The sequence below is a fragment of the Anabrus simplex genome, chromosome 13 (genome assembly GCF_040414725.1).
Source record: "Anabrus simplex isolate iqAnaSimp1 chromosome 13, ASM4041472v1, whole genome shotgun sequence".
Taxonomy (NCBI): domain Eukaryota; kingdom Metazoa; phylum Arthropoda; class Insecta; order Orthoptera; family Tettigoniidae; genus Anabrus; species Anabrus simplex.
Genome location: NC_090277.1, coordinates 50,126,002 through 50,145,645, shown reverse-complemented (window position 1 = coordinate 50,145,645; position 19,644 = coordinate 50,126,002). Strand labels below are relative to the sequence as shown.

The 19,644-nt window shown below is 39.0% G+C and overlaps 1 protein-coding gene across 1 annotated transcript in view; it reads left to right on the top strand.

Annotated features, from left to right (window-relative positions):
- The window catches only part of LOC136884791 (neurobeachin-like protein 1), a 128,465-nt gene that overhangs the window by 92,957 nt on the left and 15,864 nt on the right, over nt 1-19,644 (top strand). The window contains exons 13-16 of the mRNA XM_068230034.1: nt 2,429-2,651; nt 13,416-13,615; nt 17,095-17,267; nt 18,614-18,834. Of these exons, the coding sequence (XP_068086135.1) occupies nt 2,429-2,651; nt 13,416-13,615; nt 17,095-17,267; nt 18,614-18,834 (817 nt within the window). The remainder of the gene's footprint in view (nt 1-2,428; nt 2,652-13,415; nt 13,616-17,094; nt 17,268-18,613; nt 18,835-19,644) is intronic.

Genomic DNA, 19,644 nt, shown 5'->3' with positions numbered 1-19,644 from the left:
TCCCGGCCGGGTCGAGGATTTTAATCGCTTCTGATCAATTCTTCTGGCATGGGGACTGGATGTTTGTGTCCGTCCCAACACTCTCCTCTTCATATTCACTTAACACACTATGCTATCAACCACCACAGAAACATGCAATAGTGATTACATCCCTCCATATAGGGTTGTGGCAGGAAGGGCATCCGGCCGTAAAACAGGGCCAAATCCACATGTGCGACGTAGTTCGCACCCACTACCCCACATGTGTAGGAAAAGAAGAAGAAGACTCTATTGGTGATAAGCACAACAGTAGCAGGCCTGCATTCTATCCAAACATTATTCCAATGGTTGCCCAGTTGTACTTCCTCTTTAAAAAGTAATCACCACCACCACCTCCTCCTCCTTCTCCACTTCTTTACATGTGCAAACCATCTTAGTTTATTCTTATCAGTTGTCTTGTTTAGGTTTTCTATTCCAACCTTCTCACATCTTCATTTCTCAAACTCTCTTTCCTTTTCATTCTTATCATACTTCTTAGGCATTTCATTTCATTGGCTTGAATTCTACTCTCCTTACTTGTCACTCTCCAGGTCTCGGCCGCATAAGTCATTATTGGTGCAAATGAGTAAAGATTTTTGATCTATTTGATTCATCCATGCTATAATTACTTCCTTAAAATGTGTAACTGGTTATGATGTTCTTCTTTACTTGCTACTTAAAAGGAATATTTATTTTCAGACAATTTTGTATAACTTTAAGGACATAACTTACAAAATGAGAAAGTTGTGCTTGTGTCTGACTAACTCTGCAGGGGTGGTGCGTGGTATTGTTGCAGGGTTGTACAACTCCCAATAATTTTTCACTTCATTTGTCATCTTTTCTTCTAATGTTTTAGTTTCTATAAACCTAACATGTATTCCAAAACATGTTAAAATTAACCATCTTCGGTCATTCGTTGTAATAATGCTTCGTAACGGACCAACAAATGCTGCTAGCTTCGAATCAAACTAGGGGGTTTGCTTTCCTACGGCAACTCCCCAGCGGACAGCGCGGCACAATGTACCTCAGTAGGAATGAGCCTAAGCCTTCATAGCATCAGATAGCATGCTCGCCAGTATCGGTCTCAGGGAGTTGCACAAGACTAGCAAGTCCCTTACCGAGAAACAGTACCAAATGTCCCCGTTAGATTGTGCCACTCTGTGGAGATTACTTCATTCCTGCTTTCTCTCCTCTCGCAAAGGTAATTCATTTTCATTTTTTTAAATTTACAAATATCATTTACATTGCACCAACGCAGATAGGTCTTACGGCGACGACGAGACAGGGAAGAGCTAGGAGTTGGAAGGATTCGACTGTGACTTTAACTAAGGCACAAGCCACAGCATTTGCCTGCTGTGAAAATGGGAAACAGCGGAAAATCATTTTCACGGCTTCCGACAGTGGTGTTGAAATCCACAGTACCCTGAATGCAAGTTCACAGCTACGCGACCCTAACCGCACGGCCAACTTGCTGGGTAGTTTCTTTTCCATGCCATACCAGACCACCCACAATATTACCAACATCCTGCTTCAGTGAAAAACAGGATGGCAAATTTTCAATTCAAGTGAAGCAAAAGTAACTGTGCCAGGCTGAGTGGCTCAGACGGCTGAGGCGCTGGCCTTCTGATCCCAATGTGGCAGGTTCGATCCTGGTGGTATTTGAAGGTGCTCAAATATGTCAGCCTCGTGTCAGTCGATTTACTAGCATGTAAAGGCACTCTGGCACCTCGGTGTCTCCGAAAACTGTAAAAGTTGTTAGTGGGACGTAAAGCCAATAACATTATTATTATTAAGAGTAACTGTAGTTATAGTGTATAATTAGCCTCTTATTTCCTGTGCTGTAATTACCAGATATATTTCAAGTAAGTTGCTTTACATCGCACCGACGCAGACAGGTCTTATGGCAACGATGGGAGAGGACGGAGCTAGGAGTCGGAAGGAAGCGGCCGTAGCCTTAATGAAGGTACAGCCCCAGCATTTGCCTGGTGTGAAAATGGGAAGCCACAGAAAACCATCTTAAGGGCTGCCAACAGTGGGGCTCGAACCCACTATCTCCCAAATACTGGATACTGGCCGCAATTAAGTGACTGCAGCTATCGAGCTCAGTCAGATATATTTCAGTTTTGGTAGGAATGTAGTTCATTACTTAACAATAATAGAGTTTCTTATTATTTCTGTAAGCTATAAAAATGTGACCCTGAAAATGTTGGTGCAACACCCAGCTTCAGATACCACCATCCGCCACTGTAACTCTGCACATGAGGCTCTTTTCAACCAGCATTCTTAATAAAAGTAGAGGGTCAGAGGATGATTTAGAAGGTTAATTTCCCTCCTGAAGTAGTTCAAATTCAGTTGATGAGTGTTTTCAACTTGACCTATAACTGTCTGATCTTCCATATACCTTTTACAGCTATGAAGGTGCGGTGGACCTAGATGCCATTGCAGATGAGAAGGAGAGGCAGGCTGTGGAAGGGATGATCAACAATTTTGGCCAGACTCCCATCCAGCTGTTGAAGGAACCACATCCTCAACGTTTGTCACTGGACGAAGCTGTTGCAAAAATGCTAAAGTCTGAACTGAGGAGAACGAACTTCACATTGTTCCTAGACAACCTTAGGCCTTTTCCTATAGAGGTGAGAATCTTGAAATATCTATCCATTACTGTGGAGAACTATCATAGTAAAGTACTGGGTGGTGTGGAATACTGCACTTTTTACTGCTTAAACTAAGACAAATTGCATACTGTAGACTGTGATCTTACCATAGTTTAGTGTTTTGTGTTCTATGATGGATAATGAAAGCCCAAGTCATGTTCTCTAGGGTGAGTATATTCTTTGTAATTGCACCTTAAGTCTAAAATTGAATATCAGGCTTTTCAGATGTTACATCTACTCCATCCTCTTTTATGGAGTAGAGAAATGGACCTTAGCTGACATACATTTAAAAAAGCTGCAAGCACATGAAATCAGTGGCTCCAAGTATTAACATTGTAACTTTTTTCCTGTACAAACATCATAACTAACAGTTAAAATTTTAATTATGCTATAATTCTCCCCAGTGATGAACAGTTACAATTTTAATTGTGTTATACAGTAATTCTCCCATGTGATGATGTTTAGATCTATTATTGCTGCTAATTTTGGGATGCAAGGAATACGATTTTTATACAGGAGAAAAATACTGAAGTAACTGCTTGATCATAACTCATTTTGCCTGTTCTTCGACACGATGTTAATACTTGGAGCCATCGAAATGTGAGTTTATTGATAAGAAATATAAGGAAAAGACGTGGTAAAAGATTTTATCTTCCTTTGCTCTAAAATGAATTGCAAATGGCACCCTTGTAGTCATGTGGTGGATGACACTTGGAAGGAATGCAATGATAAGTATGAAAAATATTTTAAAAGCAAGAACATTGGTTAAAGAGCCAAATCTACATTGGTCAGTGCCATCATTTTCCCTACTGCCACTTAAGCCTGCAAAATATGGACCTTGAAAAAAGGGTAACAGGAGAGGATCAATGCATTTGAACTTTGACATTGGCAACATCTGTTGAAAATATCGTGGACAGCCAGAATTAATTATAAAAAAATCTTGGACCTGGTCAAGTTAATATCTCCTAGGATGGAATTACAGGGAGACACGCCAGGCTGGGTGGCTCAGACGGTTGAGGCGCTGGCCTTCTGACCCCAACTTGGCAGGTTAGATCCTGACTCAGTCCAGTGGTATTTGAAGGGGCTCAAATACGTCAGCTTCGTGTTGGTAGATTTACTGGCACATAAAAGAACTCCAGCGGGACTGAATTCTGGCACCTCGTCATCTGCAAAAACCATAAAAGTAGTTAGTGGGATGTAAAACAAATAACATTATTATTATTATTATTATTATTATTATTATTATTATTATTATTATTATTATTATTATTATTATTATTATTATTATTATTATTATTGTTACGGAGTTTTCCGTGGTAGTTAGAGGTGAAAGAAGGTGCTGGGATGAACAGGTCTCAATTTACGAAATTAAAGTTAATTTAAAATTTTAACAAGGTTATATTTCTTTTCAAGATCAAGAAATAACAAATATAACAGGTACTTAGTAGCCTAGCAACAAAGCGATAATGTACAATTACAGTGGTTACAGGATTTGGGCTCCGAGAGCCAGACACACAATTCTTGAGCTATAAGCCCAACTTTACCGATATACAAGATTCAACAAAGGGGCAGAAGACCCCAATCATGCCCAGGAGCTCTTGCCCCCAATTACACAGTAAAGCCTCCTCGAGGCACGCAGAAACACATTTTTTGGGAAGAGCAATCCGCTCGCAAAGTTCCAGCCTATCAAAGGCCACACCAAACTCCACCTTCAAGTTGACCTCCCAGCACATGAAAACAGGGGTAAAAATACCCAACCTACTGAGGCCTACTCAATAAAGGAACAGGACAATTACATGGCCTCCAAAATACCAACTTGAGAGGAGGCGAAACTGCACTCCTAATACATTTCTTTAAAACCTATTTGGCACTAGGCCGCTTATGCAAGGGCTAATCCCATACTAAAGAGGTGACTTATATAAGAAAACGATTTACATTACATTAGAAAGGGAAGAAACGGTTGTGAAAATAAGTTCACCTCAAAGCAATATGAGTGGGAGCTCGAGAGGGTTAAGCACTCTCTATCCCAATATGTAGTTACAGAGGCAGAATTTAAACCAAAAGTCTTTTACATTTTAGGGGAAAGTTACATGGAAAAGATTTCGAACCCACCCCGAGGGTTAAACTGCTGAGCTGGCAAGAAAATAAGTTATAAAACGGCCATTACCTGGTGGTTGAACTGCTGCCCGAAGAAAGAGGCGCTTCCCACCCCCTGCTACATAATTTACACGATAGATGTTACTGAAGTGGCCCGGAGACCCGAAAATCAGCAGTTTATATACCCTCGCGGAACATTCAAGACCTTTCATGAATGAGAACACCCGCCCACAAGCCTTTTATTGGACGACCAAAAGATTACATGTCAGAACTGAAGAAGAAACACAGGATTGGTGGAAAATTAATTATAGAAAATTATGATTGGCCAGTTTCAAAACTGGCAGAAAGAAAGGGTTAACATTGCCAACGTAAACAAAAGCTGAAAGAAATTTAATAAGGAACAAACTTATAAATACTAAATTTCTTCAAAAAAGGGTTCCCTCACTTCGCACTAGGGTGCACAATTGTAGTTCGTAAGTAGTGTCATCTAGAAGAGAATGTTCACACTTCTTGCTACAGAGAAAACAACATTGAATCGAAATTGACATAGTTCAGAACACTTCAAAATTTACAAGTAGTGACATCTTCTGATAAACTTGAGAATTAACCTGGTAGTTAAAGTTCAGGTTTCCTCCAGTAGAGGAGTTTCAACTGGCGCAAAGTTTGAATTAGCGGCGTGGAGATGTACCACCCGGTACAATTATTATTATTAGTGTTGTTGTTATTATTATTATTATTATTATTATTATTATTATTATTATTATTATTATTATTATTATTATTATTATTATTATTATTATTATTATGAGACAAAAGATTTCCTACTTGGCACCTCCCTGGAAAATCATATCATGCTCAGAGTGGTGGGTGGCAAAAGAGAAACTGAAAGGCTAAGATCATGTTGGTCAGATGGCCTCGAACTGAATAAAGCTGCCAGAATAGAGAAACGTTTTTAATAACGACTGTCTACCAGAGCAAGTTCATGACTTCCTTCAGCAAATAAAAAATTGTAAGAAATGAGATTTCCACTTCCAGAAACATTACATGGCCCTGAGATTCACTCACCGTACACCAAAAATGAGGACCAGGTTAATTCTTAGGGGCAAAGATGGCCGGGCATCTCTCCACCAAGTGCCGAGATTATGGATAGTGGAAGCCTTTATATCCTGCATCTCCAAGGGCCTTCATGGCCTAAAATGAGATGGCTTTTAGTAATGACTTTCAACTTAATCCACTCAGCTTTACCATGATCGCCTGTGAGCCCCCTCAGGCAATATGCTTGAAATGCTCCCTTAAAACTTAAACCCGGCAGAGGTAGTTGGGTCCTTTATGGATGGAAAAAAACTTGTTTCAACACTCCATTATAAGCTATAAATTTCATTTTTTGTTCCATATTGAAGTGCAATTATAAGAATAAATACAATACAATATAACAAGTAAATGATATTACATAAGACTTGGAACTAGTTTCAGCCACTTCGTGGCCATCTTCAACCAAATAAAATTAAACAGATTATGTGATAACTAAAACATATCTATAACAGACAAAGACAATGTTGCAGGAATAATTATAACACTAAATTACATGTTGTTGTTGTTGGTGTTGTTTGAGTCATCAGTCCATAGACTGGTTTGATGCAGTCCTCCATGCCACCCTATCCTGTGTTAACCTTTTCATTTCTATGTAACTATTGCATCCTACATCTGCTCTAATCTGCTTGTCACATTCATATCTTGGCCTACCCCTACCGTTCTTACCGCCTACAGTTCCTTCAAAAACCAACTGAACAAGTCCTGGGTGTCTTAAGATGTGTCCTATCATTCTATCTCTTCTTTTCATCAAATTTAGCCAAATCGATCTCCTCTCACCAAGTCCATTCAGTATCTCGTCATTTGTGATTCTATCTACCCATCTCACCTTCACCACATTTCAAAAGCTTCTATTTTCTTTCTTTCTGAGCTAGTTGTCGTCCATGTTTCACTTCCATACAATGCCACACTCCAGATGAAAGTCTTCAGAAACATCTTTCTAATTCCTATATCAATGTTTGAAGTGAGAAAAATTATTTTCTTAAGAAAGCTCTTCCTTGCTTGTGCTAGTCTGCATTTTATATCCTCCTTACTTCTACCATCATTAGTTATTTTACTACCCTATCAACAATATTCATCTACTTCTTTTAAGACTTTATTTCCTAATCTAATATTTCCTGCATCACCTGCCTTTGTTCGACTGCACTTCATTACTTTTGTTTTGGACTTATTTATTTTCATCTTGTACTCCTTACCCAAGACTTCATCCATACCATTCAGCAGCTTCTCGAGATCTTCTGCAGTCTCAAATAAAATAACAATATCATCGGCAAATCTCAAGGTTTTGATTTCCTATCCTTGGATTGTAATTCCCTTTCCAAATTCCTCTTTGATTTCCTTTACTGCCTGTTCTATGTAGACATTGAAATGAGGGGGAACAAACTGAGCCTTGCCTCACTCCTTTCTGGATTGCTGCTTCTTTTTCAAAACCCTCAATTCTTATCACTGCAGGCGATTTTTATACAGATTGTAGATAATTCTTCGTTCTCGGTATCTGATCCCAGTCACCTTCAGAATCTTTAATAGCTTGGTCCAATCAACATTATCAAATGCCTTTTCTAGATGTACGAATGCCATGTACGTGGGCTTGTCCTCCTTAATTCAATTCTCTAAAATCAGATGTAAAGTCAGGATTGCTTCACATGTTCCTACATTTCTTCTGAAGCCAAATTGATCTTCTCCCAACTTAGCTTCAACTTGTCTTTCCATTCTTCTGTAAATAATACATGTTAAAATTTTGCAGGCATGAGATACTAAACTAATGGTGCAGTAGTTTTCATACTTGTCAGCACCGGCTTTCTTGGGAATAGGTATAACATCATTCTGCCGAAAATCAGATGGCACTTCTCCTGTCTCATACATCTTACACACTAAATGTTATAACATTGCCATACTGGTTTCTCCTAAGGCAGTCCGTAATTCAGAGGGAATGTTATCAATTCCAGGTTCCTTGTTCCTATTTAGGTCTCTCACAGCTCTGTCAAACTCTGACCTCGAAATTGGGTCTCCCATTTCATCAGCATCAACAGCCTCTTCTCGTTCCAGAACCCTTTCATCTACTTCTTTACCTCGATACAACTGTTGGATATGTTCCTGCCATCTTTCTGCTTTGTCTTCTTTCCCTAGAAGTGGCTTTCCATCTGAGCTCTTAATATTCATACACTTAGATTTCCTTTCTCCAAAGATTTCCTTGATTTTCCTGTATGTAGCATCTACCTTTCCTAAGACCATACAACCTTCAACATCCTTGCATTTCTCCTTCAGCCATTCTTCCTTAGCTACATTGCACTTTCTATCCACTTCATTTTTTAATCGCCTATATTCTTTTCTGCCCTCTTCATTTCTACCATTCTTTTATTTTCATCGTCCATCAATCAGGTCTAGTATCTCCTGAGTTATCCACTGATTCTTAGTTGATCTTTTCTTCCTTCCTAACATTTCTTTAGCAGCTCTACTGACTTCATTTTTCATGACTATCCACTCTTCCTCTATTGTGTTTCTTTCAGCCTTTTCATTTAGTCCTTGAGCAAAATATTCCTTGAAACAATTCTTCACAATCTTTTCTTTCAACTTGTCTAAATCCCAACTCCTTGCATTCCTTCCCTTCTTCAGTTTCTTCAACTTCAGATGGCATTCCATGACCAATAAGTTGTGGTCAGAGTCCACGTCTGTTCCTGGGAATGTTTTGCAATCCAACACCTGGTTTCTGATTCTCTGCCTAATCATAATGAAGTCTATTTGATACCTTCCAGTGTCTTCAGGTCTCGTCCACGTATACAACCATCGTTTGTAGTGTTTGAACCAAGTACTGGCAAGGACTAAATTATGATCAGTGCAGAATTCAACCAGCCGACTTCCTCTTTCATTCCTTTGTCCCAATCTGAATTCTCCTACTGAATTACATTCTCTTCCTTGGCTTACCACTACCTTCCAGTCTCCCATCACAATTAGATTCTCATCACCTTTTACATACAGTATTGTATTAAATCTTCTATCTCTTCATATATTCTTTCAATTTCCTCATCATACGCAGAACTAGTAGGCATATAGACCTGCAGTATTGTGGTGGGCATTGGTTTGCTGTCTATCTGGACAACAATAATTCTTTCACTATGCTGGTCATAGTAGCTTATCCGCTGCCCTATTTTCTTATTCATTATTAAACCAACTTCTTCATTTCCCCTGTTTGATTTTGTGTTGATAATTCGGTAGACGCCTGACCAAAAATCCTGTTCTTTCTACCAACGTGCTTCACTTATACCAACTACATCTAACTTTAGTCTATCCATCTCCCTTTTCAGATTCTCTAACCTACCACAATGATTCAACTTCTAACATTCCACGCTCCGACTCGCATAATGTCAGTATCCATCTTCCTGATGATCGCCCCCTCTCATGTAGTCCCCACCTGGAGATCCAAATGAGGGACTAGTTTACCTGCGGAATATTTTACCCGGGAGGAAGCCATCATCAGTACATCATTCATACAGAGAGAGCTGCATGTCCTCTGGAGTTAGTTACGGCTGTAGTTTCCCATTGTTTTCAGCCGTGTAGCAGTATCAACACAGCTAAGCCATGTTTGAGTATTATTATACCTCTAATAACTAAAGTTGGTGTCTGACATTTCTTAGAGGGAGGTCCGTTTACTGCCTAGCATGGCGGGATAAAGGGAGTGGAGATATGGTTGCCATGGAAACGAGAGTGGAGTGACTGTGGTTGCCATTGAGATAAATCTTCTGGCCAGCTCATCCTGCTGGGAGTTGCCAAACCTCTCACTTCACTTTTGAGTTACATCTTGTTGCAGGCTGTTCAGTGTGAGTGGCATTCTATTTCTGTTTCTGTTTTATGGCCATTAGTAAGTATCTAACTGTACCACCGGACTGAGCCAGGATCGAACCTGCTAAGTTGGGATTAGAAAGCCAGCGCTCTACCGTCTGAGCTTATTAGGCCGGTCCCTGTGAAAAATAATGGAACATGAGACCAAGTCAGTCACAGTCTGGCCGGTTGTGTCCCGTTTGCGATCACAGCAAAATTTGTCCCATTTGCAATCACTCCCATTACAGTGGAAAACAAGAATGTGAAGAAAGACCAGTTCATGTCCCATTTGTGATCACTGTAAAATTATCAGCAGCCTGTCAGGGTTTTCCAACGTCAATGCAGCAAGGGGACTGCTAATTAGGGCGTACTCCACACAACTGTGTGATAAGGATTCTCCCAAACCATACCCTCTCTCTTGAATGTTTTTTGAGGTAATATTAATCTATACCTTTCAACATACTGTAATTATTCCAGCTGTAGACATCCATCATTGACATAGCTTTTGTTGTTATGCTATCTGCGTGCTTACTTACAACGTGCAGGTCAATCAGACGAAGGCAAGCCTCATGCTTTATATAATGAATACTCTTACAGAAATTTACGGAAACGTCAGGGAATTTTGGTGACATGGGTTTGTTTTACCGCCGGATTTATGTTGCAGCGACACAGACATGTCTTATGGCAACAATGGGATAGGAAACGGCTTGGAGTGGGAAGGAAACGGCCGTGGCCTTAATTAAGGTTGTTAGTTGTGAAAATAGGAAACCATGGAAAACCATCTTCAGGGCTACCGACAGTGGGATTTAAACCCACTATTTTCCAAATGCAATATAATCTTTTAGTGCTATCATTATAGAATCATCATTTTTTCAACTTATTTTAATTTAAACATTTTCTTAACATTAAGTTCTGGAATCTTGAACATCTAATCTGAGCATAAGACAAAAATTATAATTTTATTTATATAGGTGAAAGTAGGCTGAGTGGCCGTGTGTTTTAACGTGCTACGGCTATGAAGCCAAGCTCTGCATTTGTAAAACGCATGGGTTCGAATCCCACCATCGGCTAGTCTCAGAATAATTTTCTGTGGTATAATATTTTCACTTACAGGCAAATTTCGGTACAGTTCCTATCCATAGGCCAGAGCTGAGTCCTCGCACACCTTACCCAATTTCATTCACCAAAACACTTTTCGTCTTCATTAGCTCCTCAACTGAGTTTGGTGCCAGGAAGGGCATTCAGCCATAAAAACATGCTGTATAAATTAATCTCATCTCATCCAAACCCGGTATCAAGAAACGAGACTGAGGGGTAGATATACATACAAACAGAGGAAGGTAGGCTAATTATATTTTGAGCAGCTGCTTACTTAACGTCTCAGTATGAATATTTGAACAGTTTGAGCATTATGTAAGCATTAATTTAATATTAATATTGTCCCCTATTGTATAAGAAAGTGTAAGTTAACTGTTAAATATGAGATGAGCTACAATTGCTTCAAAAATGGAAGCACTTTCGAAGAAGTTAAGTGTTACAGCAAAATCCTATGTTTTGAAATTGGAAAGTGTAAAATTCAACGGATTTAATACGCCTATCTGTTGTCCTACTTCTTTAAAACTCATTTAACTGCCTTTACACCAACAACCATCCCGTAACTCTAAATAAAAGGTTTGTTTGAGTCCTGTTTATTCTCTGTCAGTCCTGTTATAAACGCATCAGTCTCAAACGGTAAATATAAGTAATTTAATGAGTTTCAACATACGATTCGTAAGAATCCCAGTTTCACCATTTACTTGAGGGATGTCTTCCTGTACCAGTCCTTCAGTAAGGAATTCCCTCAAAGCAACCTGACTGTTCGTTTTGTTACTGATAAGAGTGATCGCAAATGGGACGACATCACCTGGCCAGGTAGTTTACAACAAATCACAGCGGTCAGAATGAACGAGGGAACAAGTGATCCTGAAGCAAGGGGTAAGATAAAGGAATGCTGGAATGTGGCACGTGCAATACTCCTCCGCCCAACCCTAAGTGTCAGACGCCAACTTTAGTTATTAAAGGTATACAAGGCCATATCAGTCACTCATCTAGACTGTCACCCTTGCAACTTCCGAAAGGTTGCTACCCCCCGCTTTTGATGAACCATTTGTTAGTCTGGTCTCTCAACAGATACCCATCTGATACGGTTGCACCTGCGGCTCGGCTATCTGCTTCATTGGGACACGCATGCCTCCCCATCGTAGCAAGGTCACATGGTTCGTAGGGGAGGAAATTACATATAATAACAAAATTTATAGTTATGATCGTCTTGTCATGTTATGATGTCTTATAGTTATGATCTTCTTGTCATGATATGATGTCTTAACGTTAACTTAGGACCTCAGGTAAAGAAGTAAATCTCTAATGCCTGATGTAGAACAATCTGGAAGAAGCAGGCAGGCCATGTAACAAAGGAGTCTCCTTTGTTTACATTGCCTGCTTTAGGGCCGATGATGTTAGGCCCCTTAAAACAACAAGCATCACATTGCCTGCTTCTTACAGCAGGTCTGTACTTGTTCCCTGCCCACTCCAGATTGTTCTACATGAGATATTAGAGATTTACTTCTTTGTCTGAGGTCCTAGGTGAACTTTTAGACGATCATAACCTTAAATTTTGTTGTTATATGTAATTTAATGTTATAATTATTCCTGCAACATTATCTTTGTCTGTTATGCATATGTTTTAGTTATCACATAATATGTTAAATTTATTTGGCTGAAGATGGCCACTAAGTGGATGAAACTAGTCCCAAGACTTATGTAATAATATTTATTTGATATATTCTTATCAACACTCCATGTCACATGATGTTGTGATGTAAAAGATCTCTGGTAAAACATTCGATGCTTACATGACAAAAATCATCAGTCCTAGATGCCCAAGAGAGATTCAGTTTACTCAATCTTGTTTATTTCTCCTTTTATTATCTCTTGGTGGTTTGTCCCCTTTTCTAGGGTATATATCTACATATATATTACCGTATATATAAATTTATATATGGTAGGCCTAGAGTAAACCAGAACATTGAAATTTAATTTAATTTTGTGCGGCTATTTCTAGCCGAGTGCAGCCCTTGTAAGGCAGACCCTCTGAAGAAGGTGAGTAGCATCTGTCATGTGTAGGTAACTATGCATTATTGTGGTGGAGGATAGTGTTATGTGTGGTGTGTGAGGTGCAGGGATGTGGGGACAGCACAAACACCCAGCCCCTGGGCCACTGGAAGTAATCAATGAAGGGTAAATTCCCCAACCCGGCAGGGAATCAAACCCGGGACCCTCTGAACCGAAGGCCAGTACGCTGACCATTCAGCCAACGAATCAGATAACATTGAAATTAATGAGCAGGCATCCAGATTGTATCAAATTAAATTGCCTGCATACAGTAGCTGAGGCATTATTATTATTATTATTATTATTATTATTATTATTATTATTATTATTATTATTATTATTATTATTATTATTATTATTATTATTATTATTATCTGAAAGAAGTAAATTTTCTAATGGTGAAAGAACTTTATAATATTAGGGGACCTAACAGCTAGTTCATCAGCCCCTTCTGTACTCAAGTAGAGCTATTAATTCTAATGAATTTTTAAAACTTGAAATGTCGATCAAGAAGAGAAAAGATCCTTTACCCTCTCAGAGTTGTGTAAGACAACAGTACAATTTCCAAATATTGTTTCTTTCTGCACACAGGTTTCAAACGAGAAGGATCCCATTGTGTTCATGAGTGCTCCTCGTTCCCCTCCACGTAGTTTTCTGCAGGCCAGCATGCCAGACACTCTCATCAGCGTCTCCATATGTGGCATTGTGGGAGCTCATTCCTGGCACCCGCATGACCGCCACAGTAGCAAGGGTTTCACGATGGATGTGGACCCAACCCTAAACAATGCCAAGTGAGTATGTGCAAATGGAATGAAATTTATCCAAAAGTGGTGAAAGTTCCTTATAGGGATCACTGTTAGTACCTAGGTGTTAATATAAGGAAAGACCTTCATTGGGGTAATCACATAAATGGGATTGTAAATAAAGGGTACAGAACTTTGCACATAGTTATGAGGGTGTTGAGGAGTTGTAGTAAGGATGTAAAGGAGAGGGCATATAAGTCTCTGGTAAGACCCCAACTGGAGTATGGTTCCAGTGTATGGGACCCCTCATCAAGATTACTTGATTCAAGAACTGGAAAAAATTCAAAGAAAAGCAGCTCGATTTGTTCTGGGTGATTTCCGACAAAAGATCAGCGTTACAAAAGTGTTACAAAGTTTGGGCTGGGAAGACTGCAGAAAGAAGATGAGCTGGTCGACTAAATGGTATGTATATCAAGAATATTACAAGAATATTCAATAAGACCACCTATTCAATACATACCAAGAATCTTATGGTTAAACTTTTAGGTAATATTATAGAATCTTATTAGGTACATGTTTCACCCTCTTTTAGGGGCATCATCAGCCTTAACTCAACCTTAAAGTCATTGGTCTTGGACCTTAACAATCCTTGTAAGATATAAAGTTTAGAAATAATAACCTTTTTAACATCGTAACATCTTAAAATTAACACACTAACAAATATCTAAAATATATGGACAAAACAAATGATGATTAATGGAGGAAACTAGCTATAAAATACACTTTTTTAATTAAAATTTAGAACATGATCAGTCCTAACTTATGTGGAGAGTAGAATGTCTAAAACCAAAATGGATCTTCTTCAATTTACGCTACCGTTATAACATTAAAAGACGTGGGTTCAATGACACCTTCTTCTAGGGGAACTTTTGTAGTTTAAAACCCGAGTATAACATTAAATCGTGCGTGATATGACCTATGCAACATCAACTTTAAGGCAAGAGGCATAAGGTGGACCGTGCTGTGCAATGGGATAAGAAGTATTCATTGTAACGTTTAAATAATTAATGTTGTGACAATTGTTACAGGAAAATCTTGTTTCCTGCCATATGTTTTGATACTGAACGAATAAGTTCTCGAAAAATCTCAACTGGAACTGTTGCTTAATAGTGAAGCAGTTCTTAATAATGGTCTTGTAAGGACAATCGGCCCAGTTGTTGTGTGTTGGTTCTTAGCCTTAGATGTGACCGGAAAATTATCTATAACAAGAGGAAAGTATTGATGGATTAACTTGTGTTATAGGATGACCCCCTTATACATGAACACCAAGTGCATATTACATATTCGTTCATATCGTGTTGGACACGTCTAACTGTTGTGGCATTGCCTGCTTGACTGACACTTCTACTCCTGGTGTTGTACCATTGCAGAAGTGGCGGTGAGGAACGTGGAGGGGAAGAGGTTAGGCGGGGCTATAATCGCAGTTGCTGTTGTCTGAGGGGAGTTACTAGGAGTGGCATGGAGAGGCCTAGTGTTTAGCACGCTGGAGAGAGCTTTTAAGTATGAAGATTTTTAAATATTAGGGATATTAATCTGTTTCGAACTCATAATGCGTAATAATTTAGGTGTCCACAGCACTTTAGTTGGCCTTTCATCAGCAGAGACTCCATGCCGTACATGTTGGATCTTCGCAGAACCTCGGAGTTTGGTACATGATCTTGCCCAAAATTATCCTTCAACATTTCAGGTGGAAAATGTCTGGCTCCATGGCTAAATTGTTAGCGTGCAAGCGTTTGGTCACATGTGCCCCAGGTTTGAGTGGTAGCATTCATGACACAGTTTCATATGAATTTCGCTATAATTTCCAAGTAGGCAGGTGAAAAATGATCAAAAATGGACATTAAAATATTGCATATTATAAATATATACTAACCTGATTATCCATGGACTGCTGCACATCAATACTGTGACATTATGTAGTAGTATACCCTCTGCATTTGCTCTTCTTGGTGTATTATCACAAATTACATCATCACTGTCATTATATATGTTCATTGGACATTATAGCAAACTCATCCTCTTTATTACTCTCACACTACCAAGCAAGTTAGCCATGCAGTTAGGTCACGCAGCTGTGAGCTTGCGTTCAGGAGATAAGGAACACCTTGAAGAAAGGCATGGCTGAGAGAAATCAGCTTACATGAAGATCCTTGCAACCTACAACACGAAAACACTATCATAGAGAGACAGGTTATGATGCTACCACACTGTTGGAAGACTAGAGGTTCCATATGCATCAGAAATGCTGAGATTGAGGAAGAAGATCTCAAAACAAGAACTGAAGAAACCAAAATGAAGGATAGGGAGAAAATCTTAGGACACATAAAAACAGAAGGAGCAATGAAGTGCATAATACGGTGAGAAAAGTAACAGATGCTATCAGGGAAAGAAGGCTGACTTTCTTCAGCCACATGCTCAGTATGAATGACAATAGGCTGATGAGGATCCTAACACAAGTTAGAGAACTAAAAGGCAAACGCAGAAAGTTGTGGCTGAAGATTTAAGACTGAATAGGATAACAGAAGGACTGGAGAGACTCAAGGATGACTTCAACCACTATTAGAGGGGAAAAAACGGGCAAGTTGGCCATGCAGTTAGGGGTGCGCAGCTATGAGCTTGCATCCAGGAGATAGTGGGTTTGAGCCCCACTGTTGGCAGCCCTGAAGATGGTTTTCCATTGTTTCCCATTTCACACCAGGCAAATGCTGCGGCTGTACCTTAATTAAGGCCACGGCCGATTCCTCCCCTCTCCTAGGCCTTTCCTATCCCATCATCGCCATAAGATCTATCTGTGTCGGTGCGACGTAAAGCAAATTGTAACAACAAAAGGAAAGAAAGAAGGACATATGGGCAAGAACACATGAACGTGGTGGAAAACCAAAATAAATATGGTCCAAAAAGGATAAAATAATTTTAAAAAAAATACATTGATAATATAAATGACAATTCAATATGCCTATTGCAATCATGGTGCAGCCATTGTAAGACAGACCCTCCAACAAGGGTGGGTAGCATCTGCCGTTTACAGGAAACTGTGTGTTATTGTAGTGGAGGATAATGGTGTGTAAGTTGCAAGGATGTTGGGGACAGTACAAAAACCCAGGCCCTGAGCTAGGGGAATTAAAACATTTAAGGTTAAAAATCTCTGACCCGGCCATGAATCGAACCCAGTACCCTCTGTACCGAAGGCAACTACACTGACCGTTCAGCCAAGGAGCTGGAAATAATAATAATAATAATAATAATAATAATAATAATAATAATAATAATAATAATCATCATCATCATCATCATCATCATCATCATCCCCTGTATGTACTGAATTTTCCTATCTTGATGATTGTTCAAAAATATATAAAATTGAAATGTTTATACAATTATTATGATTAACCTGTCTGCAACTCTTTTGTACAAGACTTAGGCTGTTATCTAAATTCCTATGATATTTATGATTTTTTGTTTTCTAGGACAAGAAGAAAATTGTGTGGCCCCTTTCACCCCAGCCTGCCTCTCAACAGTCACCTCTTTGTAGTCTCGCACGATGCCAAGTTCCTCTTCAGTGGTGGCCACTGGGACAGCAGTCTACGAGTCTACAGCTTGACCAAGAACAAGACGGTGGCTACAGTCAGGAAACATTTTGGTGATTACTTTTCATATTTAGTAACAGATAGGAATAGAATTGAAATAATGTAAAATTGGTCCTTAAAATGCAATAATCCATCCTTGCTGCAAACTTGAATAGTTACTTATGAAAATCATCAAACGATTCCAAAACAAAGAGTATCTCAATGTAAGTAGCAATAATGGAGATTCACTTGCTTGAGCAAAATAAAATTACAATTTTGTCTGTAAAATTCAAATTGTTGCCTCATACTTCATTTTGGTCTCATATTAGATATTCAAAAATCAAAAGTGGGGTCTGTTCAATTCTTGTCCATCTGTTTGGGACGTTTGTGTGAACATCACGGAAAAGGCTCAACAGAGAGTAGGAAATGTGAAATTTGTTCGTTGTGCAAAATGCTATTTCCGTTCTTATAAGTTTCAAACATTTTTACCAAGTGAAGAATAATAATGGAGATAATTGCAATTATTTCATTCTACACAAAATTTTGAAGAACTCCAGTAATATCAGTTCCATGTAAATAATGTACATATCAAAAGTCGCACAAACTACAATTTGTGATCATTTAAGTCTCATAGATTTTTAAAATACTGGCACCCACCTCGTGGCCATAACCATTAAGCCATCATGTAGCTGGTGGTTAGCTGGTCCGACTCCCATTCATGGAAAAAATATTTCACTATCAGAATGTTGGCCGGCAGGGAAGGAGAGGTGGGGGTATACAATTTCTGATCACTAGATTGCATGCCTGGATTCAATTCCAAACCTCTTCGCAGTCTTCATATACAATGAGGGCACATGATGCTGCTGAGAGTGATCCATCTGTCAGATGGAGACGTTAAGCCTTGAATAGATCCCTTGGTGCTATTCAACAGGAGTAGGCTATATGCTGGCAGTTCCTACTATCATATATCATATTGTTCATTTCATCTTGTTAACTTCTCTGATGATGAGGTTGATGTAAGAAAGGGCCTCCATCGTAACTTGCTATGAAGGTTCATCTCAGTTCATATCCAGCCCTGTAGAGAAACGGGACAAGGGTTGAACATACAGGATAGTACATGATATAACAATCATTTTCTTGAAAACCAGGATTCTCTAGCTTTAAAACTGAGCATTGAACATTTTTAACATTTAAATAGAATTTATAGAATTATTTGTTAAGTGTGCATGACACATATGAATGGCTCTTTTAGAGACTTTGCAGTGCACTGAGAGGACTGCTGATGCTACTGAAAAAATAAGTTCATATTTCTCACCATATAATATTTTTCACACATCCTGTAAAATCTTGCCACACAAGTTAAGGTATTGTCTCGAGAGCGTCACATATGGTAAGACCATTCTGTTTTCTGTTTGTCTAGATCTGGTTACATGTGTAACTCTGGACCAGTGCGGCTCGTTCCTGCTGACTGGATCTCGAGATACAACGTGCATAGTGTGGGATGTGAGCCAACTGGGTTCGGGCAGCGGATCGTCTACCAACCTCGCACCACGACCCGTACGGACTCTGTACGGTCACAACAAGGCTGTCTCCTGTGTGGGCATTATGACAGAACTGGATATGGCAGTGTCTGGATCTATGGTGAGTTCAAGCTCTCCAAAACGATCAGTCATATGGAACATTTGAAAATATGATGAAAATATATTCAGTTAACAATTAAACCGTTTTCATGCATCAAGATCAACTCCAGTGGATTTCTAATGATAAGAATGTCTATTACACTATGTTATTCATGTAAACGAACCCTGGTATATACACCTTCTAACCAGTGTTGCCAATTGTATGAAGATATCTCTACATTTAGGGACATTCTTCCTCCTTTGATTACTGTAGGAACATAGGGATGGATTTCATAAAATGGCAGAAAATGTAGGGATTTTTAAAACAATGAAATATAAATAAATTCAACAACAAAATATATATATTAGCTGCTGAGTGCAGCGAACATTTAATCGACGAATAAATCATCCATCCTCCAGTGACGGAGAGAGAAGAGCATTCATTATTTCTAACATGTTTAGGTCATAAACATCCGGGCCCTAATAATAGCAATTTAGGATGATTGATCTATATAAATAAAATTGTTTCTGTTTGTCTGTTTGTCTGTCTGTTTGTCTGTTCCACCATCACGTCGAAACGGCTGGATAGATCTCAACCAAACTTCATATTTAGAGTATACTGACCCCGGGGAAGGTTTCGATATGCATATCATTTTAAAATCTTTGAAAAGACGGGGGTTTTATAGGAAAAACGGTTTTCCTCCATTTTCTCTTATACTATTATAGGCAAAATATCGAATTTGTCGTATAAGGACGAGACAAAGCTCAATTTAATCCTCTTGACGCAAAGAACAAAACTCGGTAAGCCCTACGGGCCCGAAAACCATGTTTT